This window comes from Equus przewalskii, chromosome 25 (genome assembly GCF_037783145.1).
Source record: "Equus przewalskii isolate Varuska chromosome 25, EquPr2, whole genome shotgun sequence".
In the NCBI taxonomy this organism is placed as follows: Eukaryota; Metazoa; Chordata; class Mammalia; order Perissodactyla; family Equidae; genus Equus; species Equus przewalskii.
This window is the reverse complement of record NC_091855.1, coordinates 8,704,280-8,727,567: the sequence shown is the minus strand read 5'-3', so window position 1 is coordinate 8,727,567 and position 23,288 is coordinate 8,704,280. Positions and strand designations below refer to the sequence as shown.

Sequence of the window (23,288 nt, the reverse complement as noted above, 5' to 3'; positions counted from 1 at the left end):
TACCACCTCAATCTTCGGGGATAGTCAATCATTTTTTTAAAAAATTTCTAAGACTACGAAATATAAAATTATATATATTTAAAGTAAGGAAAATGAGTAGTTCCACTTAAATTTTCTTCCTAGTAATAGCTAACAAGGATATGTTAACCACATAGTCAAACAAATTCTTTGGATGGAAAAAATAGGCCTTTCAAAAAATAGGAAAAAATTGGCTTAATGAAACCTAAGTGAGATTTTAACATGTTCCAAAATAAAACATAGCAACATATGGAGTCACTAGCAACCAATCATTTCTCAGAACACTTGAGAACACAGCATTTGGGGGTATACACGGGGTGCTATCTTTAGTGTGGTAATATATGTGTGTTGAAATGTGTCCATCTTCCTCTGAGTAACCTAACCTGTCTGCTTTACATGTTTAAAATGCAAATTCTCCCTTAGCATCAACACACACACACACACACTTCTAGAAGCCCAGAATTATCAGCAATCTTGCTCTCGTTTCCCTTAATACTCAGATGGTTAGCTCAGATGCAGCATTTAATGATGAGAATGGCTGAAATGCACCAGTAGATCCACAGAGGGAAACTTTGAGATTTTCTTCACTTGTCTGAGTTTCCATCAACATTTCAGCTACTCTCCACTGTCCCCAACTTCTACTTTTTCCCACATCTTCCCAAATGGGGAAGAGGATAGAAAAGAAGCAAAAGGAGTTAGGTGATGTTGATGGCTAATAGGGCTACAGTCAACATTTCTGGATTGTTGGATTTTTAATGGCACACTTACGTTGCTGAATTTAATTGAACAATGTATGGGCCTTGTACAATTTATATGTCATTTGCCAAATAAAATTAATGAGTTAGCATGCATATCATTCATTACAACTTGAACATTACTGAATTTACTATAATTACATAAAATTAGAAACATATGCCCAATAAAAGCACGTCATGTTGAAACGTCAAAGAATATACACTTACAAGATTTTAGTGGAATGGTTGTTGAATCAATGTGGCAATTTAGCTTTCAAGCAACAAATGAATATTTTTATAAATGAGAGAAATTGAGAGACAAGTCTACTTCAGACAAACATCTTAGAAGAAAGATATCCAGCTTTCTTCAACTCTCCAAAACAAATGCATTTGGACAGTATTTGGAGTGAAACATAATTCTGATTTGTTTATAACTTTTTTATTTTTCAGCTCACAGAAGACTGCCCACACAGTGAGACCGAACTTTTAACAGAATTGTTTTTCACCAATTCAATACCCTAAAAAAAAAAACATTTTCTTGCAGTCTAAAACAATTAAATATTTTAAAATAATTATTATAAAGACTCTTCAAATTTTAACTTTTGACCCCAAAAAGTAGTATGTACAGCTTTGTGCTCAAAGACTAAGCAGTGTATGGCACATCTAGAAATAGGAAGATTTGAGGGCCCTTTAAATAAAACCCCAATTTCTTAGACAATATGAATATTTTCTTGTGTTCAGACAGTTCTTCACCCACAGAGATCCAAGGTCACTCTGTTATTAAGAATCTGTTGGGAACAGTCAAAATTCACTTACATTTCAGCTAAGAGTATACTGTATAGCCCTAACAGTAAATCGGATCATTCAGTATTAGCCTCCCTAAATTTCAGATCACATGACAACGATTTAATAACAAGAATTAAACAAAATTATCAGTGAATTCAAATAAAATAGCCACTTTCCAACTACTCTAGTTCCTCGGTAGAAGCTAAGAAACTTCTCTGGAGTTAATTTCTGAATAAAACCCCCTTCCAAAACAGATGAGAGTCAAATAGATTCCGAGATTTTTCTACTAGAAATATTTACTGGTTCTTTTTAATTACAAAAAAAACCAACAACATAAATTGTCTGTTTTACTGTCTGTGCTAATTTCATTTCATTATATCCTTGGAGCAAGCTATTATTTTCCCACTGGTTCCCATGGCATTCTTCATTATCAGCTGCTAATTGTCTAGCATTCACACAGGACTGTGAACCAAGTAGGCTGCTGCGTGGGCTGAAGTTCTAGGGGAAGCTGAACAGCAATAGGATTCTGCATTGTTATTATTGTGACACATTAGAAAATTTCCACCCACTTACGTGCCCACATCACTCTGCTGCACAGCATCCTTACCCAGAGGGGCTGTGCACTGAAGCATGGGAACCCATCTGCACTAGACCTGCCCCTTGGCAATTAGCATCGCCCATCAAGGGAAGATTCCATGGGGCCAAACTGTTGCAGCCCGAAAGCCAGAGGTCTGGCTCCATATGGCAGGCATGAGTATTGATGGCAGAGCCATTGAAAATAGTTCCTTTCTTCCCAACCTTGAGCACAAGTACCTGACTCAGCCCAATTACTCCCTCAAACTTCTCCCCATTTACCCTTCCAGAATCAAGGCCAATTTAGAGATTTAAACATTTTTTGAAAGATGCAAAGAGGTTGGAGACTTTTAAGCAGATTTGGAGATGTACTGCTCCTTGAAATCATTCCCAGCAGAGACTTGGATATCCGGGGCTAATTACATTTGACCTTATAAATTCAGAATGTGCCAAACAAAAGCTATTAGAGGAGCCAAAACAACATGCAACATTTTACACATTTAGGTCAAGAGGGAGTTGTGAAAGTCTCTTAATTAGCAAAGCAAACAAGGACTATAAAAGTAGGACTTTGAGGCACAGAAGGTGGTGCTTTTATCCCCGTGCTTTGCAGGAACCATGTTGCAAAGTGTTGTGGAACAAAGCTCTAGCTTCATAGCATGCTATGTGCTGATCACTTTTACCAGAAAATTGTGCCTCTTAAGACACATGTGCCTCCTCCGGGCACATCCTCTCAGGGTACAGAGCTGCCCTCACCAGATCAGAGTCACAGGGAGAAAAATTTCTTTCAGGGGTCAACCAGGATCATTCTAATGCTGTAAAACACAAAAGAGGTGAGATGCCGGCTTCAAGCTGAGCCTCACTTATTGGTGCATCTTGGTGAGGCGCCACAGTCCAAATACTATTCCAGGGCTTTATGATATTTAAAGTTTACCCAGAGTTCCTCAGACTCTTAAGGACTAGTTTCCTCTAATTAAACCAACCAGAAGCTGAAAGGCAGAGAGGTAGAGTAGGTACAAAACGAGCATTTGGCCCTCAGTTAGGAAGTCGGGTCCAACAATGCACTCCTTGACTCTACAATCCAGGGTGAGAAACACAGGGTAGGGCTGTGTCTTGATGGCATGATATCTGTGTGCTTTTCCAGCAATAATACATGTGATAAATTAAGACATCAACTTTTATGTTATAATGGCTATTCCTGGCCCAAGAGCTAGTACCAACCTTCATCTATAGAACTGCAGTCAACCTTGTATCTGGGAGTGGCTCCCCTTCAGATGAAATTACAGGTCAAAGGGTTGCCTGGTGAGCAGTGAATAAGAGCAAGAAAGTTGGATCTTCTTGAGGCCTATTTCTCCCCATCTACGGGGTAGAGGACCCAGCGATCTTCTCCCAAAGACTCTCGGGCTCAGATCCCAGAATGGCCATTTAAAATCAGAACACCCAAACCTCTGGACAGAGCTAGAACCCACATCACACATCCTTATTCTTCAACTTTTCTTTCTGCAGGCCTAAGTCATCACCAGAATCTCCTGATTTAGGGTTCTCTTCCCATCACTTCGACCACTCGCTCAAAGTTCCATTTCTCTGCTCACCTCTCAGAGTTTTTATATTTTTTAAGATTCTGTGTTTGGACCCTATGCCCACTTTAACAAGCACTCCTTTAGATATTTTATGTATTCTCGTGGCTTCCGCCATCACTGAGGGCCACCAAGTACGTGTCTACAAGCTGAAACTCTAATCTGACACATAGATCTCCACCAGGATGTCCTACAGGCATTCCAAAAATTATCAGGCCTCAGACTTAACTCATTATCCTCTTCAACAGTCCTCCAAAACCTCCCAAACCTCCACCATTCCATCCTTAGTGCAGTGCCTTCGTCAGATCCTTCCCAGGCTGGACTGCTACAGAAGCCCCCAAACTGATGCTGTCTTCCACCTCCTTTCCATTTTACTTACTTTTTTTTTTTTCAGATTTTTTTTAAAGCCTAATTCAAGTTTTCCATTGTTTGATTTCCTAAAATTATAATTTGGGTCTCTGGTGGAGAGGATTTAGCTGGACTGAGCTACTTCAATAAACTTATAGGAGAGTGAGGTTCAGATAGAGATCATTGCATGAACATGGTTGAACACTGACTATTTCCCGCACATACTTATGCTGGATACTGCCAGCTCCCCCACAGCTCCATCCGTTCTACTCCCCCTAACAGAGCTGGCCATATAAACCCCAGACCCACAGTCATGCACGAAAGATTCTGCCTTCGCCACTGCCTAAAGGTTAAAGCTCAGATTATTACTACAGCATTTGAGATTCTGTCCAAACCAGCCTCAAACCACCTTTCCAGTCCAAGCACACCTCCCAGGTACTCTGTGCTTAGCTTTACCAGCTACTTACTGTTCTCTAAACATGCCATGTACTTGCAAACCTCTGTATATTTCCTCATAGTAAACCTTCTCCCTGGAATGACCTTTTCCAACAGGCAAGGTCCTGCTCATCCTGGAAGATGCAAAGCCCACTCCTCCACAAAGCCTATCCCTGCCCCACCAGGCAGCGTACATGACTGCGCCCTTTACACAGTACTTGTGTCTGTGCACTAAGTTCATGACATTGCATCATTTCAGTTTAATCCAGCTGTGATCCCCACTAGACTATAATTTACTGAAACCAGATACATCTTTATATTGCTATAATAGATCCATAATGTATGCTAGTTTAATCACATTAAAAATCATAACCTCGGGCCGGCCTGGTGGCACAGGGGTCAAGTGCGCACATTCTGCTTCTGTGGCCCAGGGTTTGCTGGTTCGGATCCTGTGTGCAGACATGGCACCACTTGGCAAGCCAAGCTGTGGTAGGCGTCCCACAGATGGGCACGGATGTTAGCTCAGGGTTAATCTTCCTCAAAAAAAAAAACAAACTATAATCTCTGGGATCATGTTTTATTTTAAATTAGTTTACATGCAGTAACCCATCGGTAAACTATCACTGAACTAGAGTATGGAATGAGATAAGTATCCGGAGGATTCCTTACAAAAGCAAATCCCATGTAGGTGTGTCCTTATTGGCTTCAACAAGCATATGGTTCTGCTGCTCTTTCCTTACAGTTTAGGTCCATCAAGGATTCGGGGTCTGCAGTCAACTATCAAAAGTGCAGGCTGGGAAAACTATTATCTAAAAATTGTTGATTTAGAAGGAACCCTGGAGGACATTGATTCAATCCTTCATTTTACAAAAATAAAGACTGAAAGCCAAGAGATTTGCCCAAAATAGCCAACAATATGGCGGCAGAGCTGAGACCAGAGCCCAGGTTTCCCCATGCATTCTGACAGTGTTTATTTCCCCACACTCTGCTGCTTCTCCCCGAAACCCTCTCACACAGAATCATAGTCTTTGCAGTAGCGCCCTTCTCCCCACCAAGAACCTCCAACACCTCACTAAATGAAGGAATCCAGAATACACACATCCTGACAGCCACCAGCATCTACTCGAATGCTCCTGGTGGCTGGGAAACCCATTACTCTGACAAGCAACCCATTCCTGTTTTGTCCATATTTTCTGGTTAGACATCATTCTTCACAGAGAAAGACAGTGTTAACCCTGCCAATAGCTGAAGATAGTACTTATGCCTCCCACACTTTTTCTCTAACCTAAAGGACAGTAGTTTCTTCAAGCATTCCTCAAACCGTATGGCTGAAACACCCCAATTTTACTCGTTGCCCTCTTCGGCCTCACAAAATATGACCTGGCCCTAAACAGTTTTGGCTTTGACAAAAGAACAGAAATAAAGCCTTAGAGAAAAGGTCCTTCAGTGCCAATTTCTCTAATTTTTTAAAGTAAAATTGCCATTTTGATCAGCTCCATAGGATGTCTGAACAGTAATATGCAGGACCCATCAACAGAAACCTAACCTGAGAATGTTCTGTTTTCAAGCCAATTTATATTTAGTTGAGACCTAAGGAGTAGAAACTACAAGCGTTATGCAAATACCTAAGGAAAAAAATCTTTAAGGCCACAATATCCTAGAACATAAGCAAATCAAAACAAAACTTTTCAGATGAATTTAAAAGAATTAAAATTTCAAGACATTCTCTCCTCCTATTTCTCTCCTTTCAACCCCCATCCCAAGTCTAGGAAAGCACTCACTAAAACATCAATTCAAAACCAAAAATATTCAGCACATATCTTTCATAAGACCCTACCATCTATACTCCTGCAGAGACTTTGTTTCAGAATCCCACTGTGAGTAGAAAAACAGAAGAAGAAATTTCTCTCTCAGCTTATCTAACATCTCTTCCAGCTCAAGTTTCATTACTTAAACCTCATGGAGTCCCATTTTGATAACACCACTGATAGCTCCACTGAAGAGAGTAAAGATTGAAGACAGCCTGTTCTCCCACATGGGGAACCAACACGAGATTATTCCTTCCATAATTCAACTGTTTACTGAACATGCACTCATGACTGGACCTGATTCCTAACTTCAAGAAGTACAATAAAGATTTTCAAGGAAGTCTTCATACGTGGAAAATTCATTCCACACAAAACAAGACTTGAAGAAGGGGATATAATGATCAATTGTTGCGAAACAGAAATTCTTTAAAGCAGATTGAGTGACTTAGCAAGAAACACTCCAACAACTTGATTTAAAAACATCCTGTTATCTGCATCTGGAAGCAATGCCTTATCTTATTAATATCTCTCAAATAAAAATAAGACCAAGATCTGAAACTTGTAATTTATATAATACTCCTAGTCAAACTGCAGAAAGTTGGCACGCTCTGCCAACTCTTTGAACACCTTTAACGTTGGTAAACAAATCAGTTTTGATTGATGAGCAATGTTTTTGTATATATGGCCAAAGAAGCTTTGCCTGACAAAGGCAAAGAATCTCTTCTGCCCTTGCATGAATTTCATCTGGCTCCAGGTATTTTCTGAAATGCTTGTTGACCCGTCTTTAGATACTGTCCTTAAGATAAATCATTTCAATTGTCCACACACTAGAAAGTAAGGGCCTGCCCTACTTCCTGGAGGCAGAAGAATCAGCACTCACTGTGGGGAAAGAGGCACGTGGACAGCCTTGGCCATGGGGTCCGTCCATCTAGGGAGGGATGAAGACTGGGGAGGGGATGCCGAAGTGAGCCACAGAGCTAAGAAGAAAAATGGGAGAGTCTGTTTGGGGAAGGGGGAAGCCATGCTGGAGCCGGAAAGGATACAGAGAGAGGTGCCAGCAGGAGGCTGTGTCTCCTGGAGGACAGGAAGATGCTGGAGAACGGGAGAAGGATCAAGAACTTCTCACAAAGTCACTAACAACTGCAGAAGAACCTCGGATTGCAGGGAAGAACTGGAGGGTTAAGAATGCAGATTTCAAAGATTAAAAAAAACCCAAACTGTCACCCCCTCCCTAAGGCAAAGACTAACCTGAAGAGTGAGGACACTGGCATAGTCCTGAATAACCACTGATTTATATATGAGTTGGTGCCTTGATGGTGGAGCCGTGAATCCCAGAGCTCTTGGGTGCCCTGTGATGATGCAGTGTCACACTAGGGATCGCTAGGGGTCAGTTAGTGACTCACAAGATCCCCAGCCATGGCCAGCCCGAGGCAGGCCACGGGCACAAGGAGAAGAGCCGGTGTTTGTGCCACGTGCCCAGGATCATGCAGAAGCCTGTTTGACCTCAGAGAAGCAGAGAACCTTACCTTCCACACCACATGACATGTTTCTCCTGGAGATCCCAACCAAGACAACAAGAAGAGGACCACTACCCCTCCCCACTGTAACAGGCCATTCCAAACTTTCCCTTGATCATAGAAGGCTCCTGGCTCGAAAAAAGGCCGTACTTCTATAAGGCAAAGGGGCAATTGTCTCTGTCGAGGCCTGGGCAGCCCCTCCTTTCCAGGGAGCCTGCAAGGGCCCATGGCAGCTGAGTAGGGAACTGTTCTCCAGACACTAGCCTGAGGGGAAGCAAAGGCTCAAGCAGCACCTGTCTGTGACTGTTCCAGCAGGACTACCCCAAGGCCAGCACAACTGATAGATAGGCAGCTGGTCTGAGGAGGATACCAGGGAAGCCTTCTCACCCCTCACAGGTTACAAAAGGGAAACCCGGTAGGAGAGAAATGGAGAGCGAGCCAAGCACGATCTGAATCTCCAGGGAAGCCACTCAGAACAAGGCAAGCATAATAATTACTATATTTCACACTTACACAGCATTTACTATGTGCCGGGCAATTTCCACTCGTTTAAATCTCACAACAGTCCTCTGAGGTTGGAACTATTATTACTTTCACCTAACAGATGAGAGAAAACTGAGGTTTGGAGAGTAACTTATCCAAAGGAGCAGAGTAGCAAGCGGCAGAGCCAGCATTTGACCCAGGCAGTCCGGCTCGTCTCCCTCTGTTTAATTGCTCTGCTATCCTGCCTCATCACGGGTGTTTTGAGGCTGGAAGGCAATGGCCACTATCAGCAGGGTTTCAGGGGACTGTGAGGAGAGCAGTTTTAGCCTGAAGTCCAGAGTGGAACAAGAATTTAGAAGTGAGGACATGAGGCCTCAGCCTGAGCCGACCGGTAGAAATAGAAAACACTAGAAATAAAGAGGATGGCATCTCAGAGGTTGAGGTGAAAGATGTCAAAAATAAATGCTAACCCTGGAAGGAGGACAAAAATGAAAATTATGTAGCTGTAACTTAATGCATCTGTTTATTCCCTATATCCTGTTCATCTGCAGAGACTCCCTCCCATCGTTATAAAAATTATCATGCACATAAACAGATGACTGCAATAAATATGGCAAGAAACTAGCATTGCCAGAGAACTGAAAAGGAAAAAAAGGAGAAAGACTGCTAATCCTAAAATTGGGAGTTGAAAAGCCCCCAGATGACATCAGCCTAAATTCTCCTGCAAAAGCGTGACAGAAAGCTGGTTCTGGGGACTTTCTATTCGGGGTTGGCCATTTTACCACAAGAGACACAGAGCAAGGGCCAGGAGGAGGGGTCAGAGGAGATGGCTGGCCTTGTCCTCCTGCTGCGCCTCATCTTCTTCCTCCTTGGGTGCAGTTACAGATTGAATTGTGTCGTCCCCGCCCCCAAATTCAACATTGAAGGCCTAATCCCCAGTACCTGGGCATGTGACCCTATTTGGGATAGGGGCTTTAAAGAGGTAACTAAGTGATAATGATGTCTTTTGGGTGGGCTCTAGCCCTCTGTGACTGATGTCCTAATGAGAGGAGGAAATTCGGACACAGGGTGTGTGTGCACAGAGGAAAGACGTTGTGAAGTCAAAGGGGGAATACAGCCATCTGGAAGCCGAGGAGAGAGGCCTCAGAATGAAATCAACCTGCTGACACCCTGCTCCGGGCTTCCAGCCTCCAGAACTGTGAGAAGATACACCTCTGTCGTTTAAGCCCCCAGTCTGCAGTATAGTTACGGCAGCCCCAGCAGACTAACACAGGTGCCTTCCCTTGGACTAAAAGTGCACAAGAGAGATTTATTAGCTGTCTCACTGTGTAAACATGTAACTTTCCCGACCTAAAACAGACTGACGATCAGTGCTGAGAGGGCATCACGCAACCAGTGAGGTCAGAGGAGAAAATGACTCAAGTCCCTGCAGGCTTCTGCTGCCCAGTTTCGAAGCACCATGACCCCTTGGTTCATGTCCTTGGTGTTACCCTATGAACTACCCCAAGTCCCTTCAGATTCCCTGTGTCCATGCTCTCCCAGGCCCCTGAATCACCATTCTTAGCACTGCACCTAATTCATCTTCAGCAAGTACTGTTTTAACCACGTCACTCTCTCTCAACAGGTGCTCGTGGTTTCTCATTAGCTACAAGATAAAGCCCAGAGTACTTTGCTTATCTCTTAAGGCTGTATGGGGTCCAACCCCAAGCAACCTCCCCAAGATTATCCCACCGTGTCCCTAAGGGAAGCTTCTAGTTCAACAAAATTAGCACCTTTAACTCATTTTCTTGGACAGAGTGGTACTTGTCCATTTCTAAGCCTCTGGTCCTGTAATCCAACCCCCTCCCCAAGAACACCTCCCCAGTCCAATGCTGCTCCAGGCCCCCTCTTACGTGACTCCTCCCCAGTCCGGTGCTGCTGCAGGCCCCCTCTTACATGACTCCTCACCAGCCAACTCCGAAGGTTTGCATACCACTTACCTGGCAAACATTTAATACCTGGCAAGCTGGGCAGCTTTTCATGGCTAATTTTTCTGCGCTATGCAGACCTTGAAAGTAAATATCTAATATTCCTTGTACCCCTCCCCATCCTCAGTCTCATACAGTGTTTCTCATGGCTTAAGTACAGTATCATTCACTAAACACCAGGGAAGAGGTGAGGAGGAAAAGGTGTGAAGAGAGAGCTCATAGCCATCTCTGCCCTGTTTAAGCATCTCAAATCTTACAAGTTTCTTTATCCTTAGATAATTAACTGAGAATTTATATTAAACTTACTATCTAGATGTGTGTGGTCTCTTCCCCTCAAGTTTCCTTCCTGAAACACTGTACATGTTTTGGGAAGGGGTGCAGAAGTGCCATCAGATGAAAGTTAGAGTGGGCACTCCTCACTGGACCACAGCTCCTTGAAAGCAGGACGCTCGTGTCATGCATACCCCCTACTACCTGTTCAAGTGATTCCTTCAATACATGTTGGATGGATTCATGGATGAATGGATGGATTCCAAGGCTGACCAAAAACATGTGTCTTTCTGGGGACATGTCACAGCAAGGAGAAGGTCCCATTCTTCCTCTTTCCTCCAGTTCTCTGACCCAACAAACACAAAAGCCACATCACACCTGGAAAGTCCGGTACCTAATACCAACTTGCATTTCCGCCATTGAAACTGCAATAACAACAATTTTCTCTCATTGGAAACTGTCCCCAGTCCTCCCCTGGTCTGCATGGAAAGGAGAGGGTGGGCTTCCTCCCATCTAAAGTAGCAGTGTGCCAAGACAATTACCTTGACTGGTGCCAAGGCCGTCAGAGACTTTGTCAGCAAGTGCTTTGGTGACTTTAACCAAAAGAAGTGGAGCGTAGGTAGGAGCTGAAAACTGTTAAATAAAACCTAAAAGCTAAGTCAGTCTTTCAGTTCTTATGTCTCTTACTTTCAAGGGACCTTCCTTCACAACTGGCGAGGTAAGGAAGTTAGTCTTCTCCTGAGGCAAAGGATCACTTTGACTTCTCTCGGACTTACTAAATCACTTAATTTTTTGTTAAATAAGCAGAGAAGAAAATTGTAAACTGCTGGGGATAGTTGCTGTTAACACTGTGCTTGCTCCAGCGATTATGAATAATAACCAACTTTAAAAACCATAACAGAATACTACTTCAACGTAAAATCAGTTTAAAGCAAATGCAAACTTTGAAGCTCTTGTAAATGGAGTCGCAGAGACATCACTGCCCACTGGGAAGTCCCCAACCGACCATCACCAACGTGGGTGAGAACACTGTTACTGGCCCCATCCTTTCTGCTGGCTGTGTTGTCTGTAAGACAGGTCCACACTTACGCTGGACAGCTGCTGAGGAGGCCTGTTTACTGCCTCTAAATCCACCAATGAGAACAATTTGTTCAGATTTAACAAAACAAGGATGTGCAGGTACACCTTGTGACATGAGGTAAAACACTGTTATTTTTAGAAAACCTGTAAACAGGCTTAACTGTTACAAGGAAAAGAACATGCCAGGCCCGGCAGCCTGAAGGTGACGAAAGGATGCCAGGGACAGTGCCCAGGAACGTGACCCCGCTCTCTGTGGGGCCCCACCAGCATCCTGTGCCACTCTCCTCTGCCTGCTGAATGTCAGGGACCACAGCTGTAAGAGCAGACACAGAGCAGAGAAGGGGAAAGGGTGCGGCAGGGGGCAGAGGGAAAGGCCAAGGGAAAAATTTGAAAAAAGAAGAGAAAATGTGAGAGGGAGGAAGAAAAGGGAAAGGGAGAAGATGGAGGAGATGCAGCAACGTCAGTATTTTCTCAAACGCAAACTCTCCAGTCACTCTCAGGGGCAATGTGGCAGGACCTCCAGCTGTCTCATGCCTGGTCAAAATGCCCAGTATTTCTCTGACATTGCCACTAGACGATCAGTAAACAGACTGTCTTATCCACCTTGTGGAGCTGGAGTCCATCACCTTCAGTTGATAGTACAATGCTCTGCCCCACCCATCCCCCAATAGCCAGAACATATTTAGAACGATCTACTCTCAATTTTTCCATTTATACTAAACCATGGTTACCAACGTTTTTCTCTTTGCTGGGAAATCATGGCAGAAAATGATGACTCCTCATGCATTACTATGGAAACCCTAAAACTTCCTCTAGAAACCATCAAAAAAGGCAGCACATAACCTCACTCTGACTTTCAATCACGATTCTCTCCAAGGAAGAAAACTGAAAATGAGATGGATTCATTCCGAGTTCCCTTTTCCAATCAAACAGATGGGATTTAGATAAGCTCTTAAAGCAAATTGTGGCTCACATAATAATACGTAAACCTATCTCAAATCTCAGAGGCTTTTTCTAAAGAAGATTCCGATAATTAAAACATTCCTGTACAACTGAAATTCCATGAAAGCGATACAGTTAAATAAAGGCTCTCAGCTAAAATATTTCCAAGCCGTGGCCAAAGGGCCAGAATACTTGTGCCCTTTGCGCAGTTGATTAACATACTGATGATTATCAAGTGTAATACTAAGTACATATATAACAATTTTTTTCCTATGCCTTTGTTCAATGGTCTTGAAAAATCATTCAAAGGAATTTGTATTTGGAAAGCACCTACTATGTGCCTACCACAATGCAAAGAAAGCTCAAGAACAAATTAAGCACAATTGTTATCAGAAACACTCTTCTAAGTCTGTTGATTTAGGATCCTTGTGCAATGCATTCAGATGAAGGTGCTAAATTCACAGGGCCCAGTGCAAGCACTCTCCCAGTGCAACTCCATGTTGAAGAGAAACTAGCGTTCATCACGCTCTTACCGTGCACCAACCCTGTGCTTACAGTGTCCTGTGGTCAGTTCCATCCCCCCACAACCTTACTAAATTGGTTTTATTACCCTGCCTGATACAGATCAGGACCCAGACAGAGGCTTAGAGGGATGGGGGGACCTGCCTGTTGGTCACAAAGCCCTGATCAGCAGGAGAACCAGGACCAGGCCAGCACCAGCAATGAAGGGCTGGGGGGTTTCTGAGGCAGATGATGCAATCTGACTCTGGGGAAAAAGTGAAACCCCAGTATGCAAAGATATGCAAAGTCCACAGATTAGAAGGAAAAGAGAACAAGACCTAAAAACAGCCACAATGAGGGCAGTTTGGGCATCTAGATGGGAAGAATGAATGGAATCCACTACCAGCATGAACCAGGTTTGATTACTGCAGGCCCTGAGTCTCTGCTGAAGGGACATGCAGACCTCCAGGCTGGAGGAGCAGAGCCCCTTGATTGACAGCACCACCCAGAAGGCCTGCAGTAGGGAATGCTGCCCCCTCCACCACCACCACACACACACACACACACACACACACATACACCAGCAAAATTAGGAGGAAAGAAGGAATGGGCAGTGGGCAAGCAAACATACTCTTTCACTAAACAGTACTGGGTTCATTATAATAAAATTGCAGCAATTTGCCCAGGCCGCAAGGTTTTAAACGCTGGGAGGTATGCTAAAAGCCCATGCTGCTTTCTCCACAGGTTATTACAAGTGAATTAAATGGACCAGAGTCAGCTTCAAACCACTGAATTTTCGATCTGAAAGGAAGCTCAGAGGTCAACCGGAACAATTCTATCACTTCACAGTTAAGGAGGCACAGGACTTGTGCAGGTCCTACAAGCTGGCTGGTGGCAGACCAGGCCAGTCTGTCCACTACGCTGTGTCACACGCTGTAGGGTCATCACAGCAAAGTCTCAGTGCAGTGAAAGAACTGGCCTTCTCCTTGGCCTTGGGCGAGATGCAACTTAACGCATCCTACAAATATTTTACCCAGCAGCTCAGTCCCAAACCACACCGTCTCTCCCTGAAGTTTCCTTTGAATAATCACGCCTTGATTCTGGAGCTAACATGGCAGGGTTAAGATTTCAATCTTCATAAAGTATTTCCGGCCATTACAGAGTTTTTCTCAGGCTGATTCACCAGTTTGAAAAAAAAAGAAAATTTAGATGACTAACATTTAATGGGCACTTGCTGATTTGCTGGATTCTTTTTTAAGCTATTTACATCTAGGTGCATGAGAATGTAAGCCCAGAATTGTTAAAAGAAGTAGAAAATAAGAAGTAACCTAAATGTCAAACATCAAAGGAAGGGTAAAATCAAATCATAATATATCTATGTGATTTTTTCTTTTTTTAAAGATTGGCACCCGCGCTAACATCAATTGCCAATTTTTTTTTCTTCTTCTCCCCAAAGCCCCCCGGTACATAGCTGTAAATTCCAGCTGTGAGTGCCTCTGGTTGTGCTACATGGGACGCTGCCTCAACATGGCCTGATGAGTGGTGCCATGTCCGTGCCCAGGATCCAAACCAGCGAAACCCTGGGCCGCTGAAGCAGAGAGCGCGAACTCAATCACTTAACTTAACCTGGCCACAGGGCCGGCCTCTCTATGTGATTTTTTAAAAACGTTATACAATCATTAAAGTTACAAGTATGGAAACCTCTCATGTTACATGGTGAATGAAAAATTTATGCAGGAAAAGTACATGCAACAAAATCTCGTATTTCTACAAAAACAATAGCAATGCACATACATGAAGGTGTGCGTTTATATGCATGTGTATACGTGTACACACACATATCATATATGAACATGTACACATACACATAAACACATATAAAATTTATACCAAAATGTTAATTTGGGGGGTGGGGGAGGAATGAAATACAGGTGATTTTTAAATTTTTTCCTTATTTTGCATTTTTCTAATTTTTCTACTATAGAAATTTATTTTTCCCTTAAACAGAAAATAAATTGTTTTTACAATGTTCAAACGGCTGGCTATCTAGGCAATCCTACATGTGTCTGACGACCTAAACCTCTATCCACACTGAGCCCGCCCCTACTGACGAGGCACAAGGCCCCCAGAGTCTGAGGACTGTGCTGGTTCCTGCCCACAACCAGTGGCGGTAGCTGAGGAAGGAGCACGCTGGCACTGTACGCTCTCCTCACTCGGAGCACAGGCAAGGACGGTAAGGTGGCACCTCCCATCCTGAAAAGGGCGACTTTGTTTTGTTTTCCCGGCATCAACCACAGATTGATAGAACAGCTCCTGCACCCTTGGACTCTCAAGAGAAAGTAACTGTACTATATATTCCCATATTTAGGGACGGAGGTTGGGGGGGGGGTTGGGAAACAGGACAAAAAACACAGGTTTGGTGTTTCTAACTTTCGATGATTTTCTTTTGTAATTTCAGAGGCACCGAGTGATACCTCTTGCTCCAGATTCAGGTGCCTTCTTTCTAAAGCCAGAGTCTTTGTGAAAACAGAATGAGAAAGGAGCTGTCCCCTCACCTCCTCCCAGCTCTCAGCCTTGACAGCCAACGTGGTAATTTAACTGTCAAGCACTGAGCAGCACATCTTTCAAGAGGCTCCACAGACCACTCCATAATCTGACAAAGGAATAACAAACAAACAAGGGCTTGAAAGCTTTTGTGTTGCCATGGCAACTAGCCTAGCTTTCCCAAACTCACAGAGTAAAAACTATTCCACCAAAAAAGAGACTGTAACTAACAAACCTGACATTTTATTAATGCTTCTGTGCATGCCTGATCAGTGTTTCCAAAAACAGCCATGGCCAAGGCTACCAACCATGTTAAAACTGCCCTGGACTTGGAAGTCTAGCAGTAGGTTTTTGCTGTCCACATTGAGTGAGCAGAGCTGTCAGGCTGGTCCACTCAGCAGACATTTCCGGGACTCACACCCACCACATAAGGAGGCTTCGACACTAGATACCATGCAGTACCTACATACATGAGTCATAAGTAGCTCAGCTTCATGCGTAAATAAGGTGTACAGTCAAGACGGGGTGAGAGGGGCCGGCCCGGTGGCGCAGCGGTTAAGTTCGCACGTTCCGCTTCTCGGCGGCCCGGGGTTCGCGGGTTCGGATCCCGGGTGCGGACATGGCACCGCTTGGCACGCCTTGCATATAAAGTAGAGGAAGATGGGCACGATGTTAGCTCAGGGCCAGGTTTCCTCAGCAAAAAAGAGGAGGACTGGCAGTAGTTAGCTCAGGGCTAATCTTCCTCAAAAAAAAAAAAAAAAAAAAACCACACACAAAGATGGGATGAGAGAGTTTAGGGAGATAGGAGGGTCTCTCTGTGTGTCCCCATACCAAGTTTCCCTTTCAGACTCCTGCCAGAGACCAGAAGCCTATAAAAAAACAGACCACAGGTGGGGTCTGTGATTGCACCCTTGGAATGGGGAGGCCAACCCACAGACTTCTCTGAGTAGGAATGGTACCAATCCTCTGGAAGGATGATACGGGGATGTCTCAGGTACAAAGGAGTCAGGTGTGCTGGTTGCTGACCACGGTGCCCAGTCTGCATTCAACTGGTTAAAGCCGTGCCCACTTCCAATATAACATTATCCTGCTGTCACCTTTGATGTCATGCTCTCTAGTCCTCCCGTATATCCAAAAGATGGCAAGAGCATGAAGGTCAACTTAATGAAAGGACACTGCTGGTGGGGGTACAAATTTTTTAGAGGGCAGTTTTATGATACTTATCAAACACCATAAAAATTCCAGAGTCTCTGACCCAGCTATTACACTTAAAGAATTTATTCTAAGAAAATAATCATGAATATGCACAAAGATACTGTAAAGATATTAATTGCAATGCTGTTCATAATAGAGAAAATTTGGAAACAACATAAAATTCAATAACATGAGAAAGGTATTAAATCAATTTTAATACAGCAACACAAAGGAATTCTGTGCAGCCATTAAAAGGACTATAGAAAAATGTTCCAACTATCCTAACTCAAAAGTTTTAAAACACGTAAAATATTCTTTTAAAAAAATACAGATGTAGATATATAAATAACTATGAAGGAACACATCAAAATCATAACAATGGTCCTCTCTGAGTGGCTTCATTGTGGCATTTTTTTTCATTAATCAAATTGGCTACAATAAAATGCTATTAGATAACTTAAAAACAATAGAAGCTTTAAAAAAAAAGAAGAAAAGAAAGAAAGGTCAAAATATATTTTGACCTTATCTTGTTCCCAGAAAGGGATATATTCTGTATGAAATTAAAGATGCTTAGAATTTTCTTTCCTCATTTTATACCCACCACCCAAACCTCCAGTGACTCCAACAACGTTTTCTAGTCTGCCAAACCCGAGAGGCTTCACCAGCAAACTTCACAGCCTCTGCTCCCCCAGTTCTCACAGAGACGTACTGAGCGCAGCTGGAACAACCAACCACATAAATAATAACCAGAAGGTTGTTTACTGGTAGTCTCCGGATCACTGTTCTTCTGGGCCTCGGGATTGATAGAAAAGCACAACTAAGCCAATGCTGACGAGGCAAAGCAGCAAACATTTGGTTAGTACAAGGATTTTTCATAGACCTTTAGCGATGTTCTTATTCCACAGTACAAAGTCCTCCCCCCAGCCAGTCACAGGTTGTCACTAATGACTATGCACACAGGAACTGTCAGGCTTATGTCTATTAAATCACCTTTCTTCCTGCGAGAAGAGTGCTTCGGGATGGGCTTTTATCCTTATTTATGCACTTATCCTCATTATCGCGTTCCCGATAACAATCTGTATGCTATGTTCTAGCCCCCGGAGGAAGCAATGCTCAGTTCTTAACCAAGGTTATTAAAAAATAACCAGACGCCTCCAGTGTGCCCTTGAACAGAGGAGTAGCCAGTATATACAAACATGAGCCAATCCTATAGCAAAGAAACAAGCTTTGTGAATGAGAACAAAATCTAATTGCCACCATTCCTGCCAAGCCCCAGAAGACTAGCCTCTCACCTAAAAGAATCAGGTGTCCACCAATGCCAGACCACGTTGCCATGGGATTTCTGATGACTACAGATCCCTAATCCTCGTATACAACCACTCTGGGCTAGGTACTCAGACACACAGAAGGGAGGCTGTACATAGGCTCACTCAGCTCAAAGCTCTGTGCCAAGGTCAAAACTAGTTTAAAAATTGATAGAAGCATGGGAGAGTGAAAACTTGGTTATATGCTATCTTCCTGCCAATTGCTGCACAGCCAACAGCTTTCTATCACCTGCTTCCTGTAGGCCCCCTGAATGTTCGTTCCTGTCTTTAGCGATGGGGGAAAGAGCAAAGCAGTCCAAATGCAGCTCTGGTCACCCTCCTTTCCCTCCTTTCCAGGCATCCATGGCACCTCCTGCCTCTGGCCAGTTCCAACTCTCAACCTCCCTCCATTTCCCGTCATGGTCAGATGAACTCATGGGACACAGGTCCACAAGGGGCTTACACTCCCAGCGCTAGGAGATTCTCAAGTTAATTTACAATCAAACAAAATCTTAGTAAATAAAATATCAAATTTACAACTATCACAGTTCTTTTACTATTTTCAAAGAAAACTCTCCCCTTCTTTCAAAACACCAAAGTTAGCCTGAGAATTGTTCAGAACAACCAACTCACCCGGCTCTGTGGAACATCCACAGCTGCAAAGCAGGTTAAACCAGGCATGGTACTTTCTTCGGAAAGTCGATTCAACAATCCTTGAGGCTACCTAAATATTTCCTAAAAATGCACCTCCACCTCCCCTTCTTCTCTTAACTCGAGGTCACTAATTTTTTCTAAGCCATAATGACTTGTCACCCTCCTTCAAGTTGATAATAACACACTTCAACTGCACCGAACTGCAGTTTCCATCTGAAAGGGGTAAAGGGAAGGCAGTTGCTTATGTGAGTGTGAGAACCACCAAAGGAATGTTTGCTAAAGAGGAGGTAGAGAAACCGGTCTGACTCACCATGATAGCTACCAGAACCTACTGCCTTCCTAATGTAATGGTTTCATTTTTTGCAAATACAAAACCACCTGTTCAGCGGCATTATTAGCTCTCTCGTTATGGGCAAAATTATCTTCCTGATGAATTTGCTCCAAATTATTATTCATTAGCTATCAAACTGTAAGTAATTATTCCCTTTAGGGAACAGATGTAATTTGCTGCCCTGACTAGACTCAGACTCTGGCCATAAATATTTTGGTTAATCATAAAAGTGCTTTGTTTCTCTTATTTGTGCCTACGGCCCCCACAATAAAAAGCAAGTGCAAGATCGCAGCTGGGATGCTGATGGAGACAAAATGCCTAGTCTCCTGGGAATATCGCAACCTGGAATAAAAATACAGTATTTCTCAAGTTTTAATCACTCATTTCTTCACTGAATAGCTCCATAGAGCTTCAGGCTGAGATGAAGCCATGCTTCCTGGAGTTCAAAACCTGGAGGGTCGCAGGTAAAACTGTGAAGCCAGAACCAATAGAAGAGCTGTTACTCTGTGAAAACGAAACGTGTGGAGTTATGTGGCATGAAGGACCATCGCTGCTGAGTTGTAATCGATTTTAAAATATTCCTGCTTCCTACAAGAGGAGTCACATAATTACGGCTGAGAAATCACTATAGAATGTCTAATTAGTCTATTTTCCTATGTATAAAAGAAATAACTGTTATTTTATTTTCATGCATACTTAAAAAAAAAAGCATAGAAACTCAGAGATATAGAAGACCTCACAACAGTGTTCAGATCTTTGGGGCTAAGAATTCCCTTTAAAATTGGTGAAAGCTTTAAATCCTCTCCAAGGAAAAAAAATCCACAAACAAAATTTTGTAAATACATTCATAGAATGTATTGTTGCTCCCTTAAAATTCATCACAAAAGCCCTCTGAGGTCCTCAAACTGCAGGTTAAGGATTTCTGCTTCAGAGCTAACATCTGGCCCATGCCTCAGTCCAATTCTCCCATTAAGCCAACACAAAAAACAATTCCTCTTTCACATTACAGCTCTTCAAAACAGCAGAAGGACTTCTTCTTCCAAGTGACCTTGATTAGGCATTATTTTTATACTCCTTTATCTTCCTGATCACACCCATCTTTTCCCGACGCATACAGGTAGAATGTTCTGGAAAATGAAATGGCAGGCCTCAAACTGAATTGGGTTGCCTATCACTGAAAATGTACAGAGACTAGACTCTCACTTGTTCGGGGAGTTGCAGAGAAGATGCAAGAATCAGGAGAGGAACTGGAATAAATAGCCCCCAAAGTCTACCCCAAACTGCGATTTCAAGATTAAGTGGTACTCCAACGCCTGTGCGTCTATGTCCTTCACAGGGGTGGCACTAAGAATGAAATTCTGTGCTTCCCACGAGGATCAGCCAGGCAGAGCACGTACTCTAATTCTGATTCTTCGCATTAGTTTGAGCAGAATCAACCTTATTTTTACCCCGAAAGAAAGCAAATTCCTTCTGGCATCTAATGTCTCATTAATTTTTTGGAAGTCACATCTTGACTTCTATTGAGTTCTAAGTGGATTAAAACCCCTCTACCTTTCACACATGTGCTGCTAAGTCACATCCCCCACCACTGTCGGCAATTCATTTATTCAGTTTGTTCATTTAGACAACATATTTTTATTGATAGCCTACCATGTACCAAGCATATTCTGGAGATACAGCCAGGATTGAGGCAGAAAAAGTCCCTGCCTTCACAGAGTTTACACAGTGGGCTTACACAATCTGAACCATGGCTCTGGTTCTAGAATTTCCAAGTTTCCCATTAGTTTTCCATTCTTGTGAAATAGCCACAAGAACAGAAGATAAAATACCTGCTTTTCCTTGAGGATAAAACACCAATCCTATGTAGGCCACAAAGAGCTTTCGGATCATTCTTCTTGAACTTCACCTTCAAGGTGAGAAATTCTGACTCATTCACTTCAAGTGGAGATTGAGAAGAACATAATTATTACATCATAGAATGTTAGAAGATAATAAAGCAAAAACATGAAAGACAGCCACAGTAAGGCCTAACCTTGCAATTTTCCTAAGAAGAGAACACAGAATATATGTGCACAGGAAAACTGTAATTATACACTCCTAAAATTCCTGGAGAAGAATCCCTTCTTTTTCATCTATTAATTACAATGGGTCTATGGAGTGCTAAACAGTTTCTGAAGTAATTTTGGAAAGCGTTTGCTTTCCACAATTTTAAATGCTGAGAATATAATTAGCTACTTAAATGCAAATACTAATACATCAGTTGTGCCCACAGTGAACACTCTTTGCACAACACATGATTTGATACTAATCTATGCCAAGATTTTCTTCCACAATCACAAATTAACTAAAACTGGCCACAGGAATTCCTTCCTTACTGCCAAAAAGCTCCCTTTTCAAGCTTAACACTTTCCCATCTAAACATGAAGGTGCAAATAGCTGGGAAGGGAAAGAGGGTAGGAGGAGAAGGGAAGAAGCGACTGAAGAACATCTCAGGGCAGACGCTATCGCAGCTACCGCACTAGAGACTGCTAGTTGCCCCCAGTAGCTATTCTCTCCTTCTTCCTTAGGAACAGAACCACCAAATTAGCTGGGTAAGTGGCTGTCCCAGAAAAAAGATAGCATTTCTCAGCACCCCCAACAACTAGATGAGGCCATATGACTAAGAGCTGGCCAAGGAGATGCAAGCACAAGGACGTGCGAAGTGCAACTTTGAGAAGTGTTGAGGATGGTGAAGCAACAAGACACGAGAAATCTGGGTCCCTGATTATCAGGAATTCAACACAATGGCCCCAAATTAAACTACCTGTGGACTTTGCTGACGTGAGAAACAAACTTCTAACTTGTTTAAGTCACTGTAATTGGGCGTTTTCTGTTGCTTGTAGCTGAATTTAGGACACAGAGAACTTATTTAATGCATACAGTACTTCTCTTAGGTGGGTATTATCATCACCATTTTACACAGTGAGGAACTGAAGACTATTTCTGCTGGGTCCCTCATAAGCAAGAGAACCCTATACATGAAGAAGAAAACATGGCGGTTTGAGAAGCAAGTAGCATATCCTGATGCAAAAGATAAACACCAGCACTAACTCGACTGCCATACAAGTTTTTTATACAGAACTCTGAGGGTTAAATAAATACCCAAACCAAGATTTAATTCAGGTACTTGACTTAATATGGAAAAGGAAAGACACCCTTTCTGAATGCACAACGTACTAGCTGTTTATACACGAGACTGCCGCTGCTGCTACTCCCAACACCTTCTCTCTCAGGTTAAACCACAACGAAGTTTCCAGTCTGGCTTTACAATTTCACCCAAATGACAACTCTAAGCCTTACATAGCACAGTTAAATAGTCCATATATGGTGATACTCAGGCATTATCTTGGCTTAAAGGTCTCAAGTACGCTCAAATATTCTCAAAGACCCACAAATTACTAAGGGTCCTGTGGTGCGTTGGTTTATCATCTCAATGAATAAGCTTCACCCAAATGACCCCACCCTCTGCCCCCTTTCTTCACTATATTCCCTTAAAAGTTAAATTTCACCCAAGCAAAGTTACCACTTACACAGTAAGAATTTATGAGGCTTTCCTTTACTTCTTGACACGTGGCACTAGGTTGGGCCCTAAGTGTGCTCTTTCTTTTGACACTGTGCATTGACTTTTAAATACGTGCCAGATAGTCTCGTTTTAGACATAAGAACCCTGGGTTCACTTTCAAACCAAAGGAAAAAACCTCATGGAAGTACTTGCTTTGGGCGAAGCAGCTCGTGTTTTATTGAAGCTGAGACTTGAAACCAGGTCTGTCTGCTCCGAAGTCCTTTCTCTTAACCACGGTACTATTCCTGACTCTTTCATCTCACTCCCTATAGGACGTGTGCTTTGAGGCTGTTGCCCCACAGGTGACAGACTGGCATCTCTCTCTTACTGGGTCCCCATGTGACTAACAACAACTTGCAGAGTAGCTAGTTTGGGTTAGACGATGTTGACACAGAAGAGGCAAAATGGTTCTCCTATGACTCTGAGCCCCTAACTCTAATCAACAAAGCTACCAGGGCTCAGGGTAGCAGCTGACAACCTAAGGTGACACTACTTAGTATGGAATACAGACAGCTAAGGAAAGAACCAAGAATGAATATATAAACAGGGCAGACACGAAATTAAATATTGACACTGCCTACAGAGCAAAGGTTATAAATACAACAGAAGCACAGAAGTTTCCTG

The 23,288-nt window shown here is 42.9% G+C and overlaps 1 protein-coding gene across 46 annotated transcripts in view; it reads right to left on the bottom strand.

Moving 5' to 3' along the window:
* Positions 1–23,288, bottom strand: part of SYT16 (synaptotagmin 16) — a 260,415-nt gene that overhangs the window by 152,264 nt on the left and 84,863 nt on the right. For 3 of the 46 annotated variants that reach the window (XM_070593155.1, XM_070593152.1, XM_070593151.1), the window contains exon 1: positions 18,712–18,947. The exons of 26 other annotated variants lie outside the window; for them this stretch is intronic. Coding sequence is in view for 4 of the 20 variants with exons in the window: in XM_070593175.1 (XP_070449276.1) it covers positions 20,893–20,953 (61 nt within the window). In the remaining 16 variants the exon portion in view is untranslated. Of the gene's footprint in view, positions 1–18,711; positions 18,984–19,443; positions 19,568–20,713; positions 20,801–20,892; positions 21,040–23,288 lie in introns of those variants that run through there. 17 more of the 46 variants (XM_070593171.1, XM_070593185.1, XM_070593175.1 and 14 more) reach the window with 14 other exon arrangements.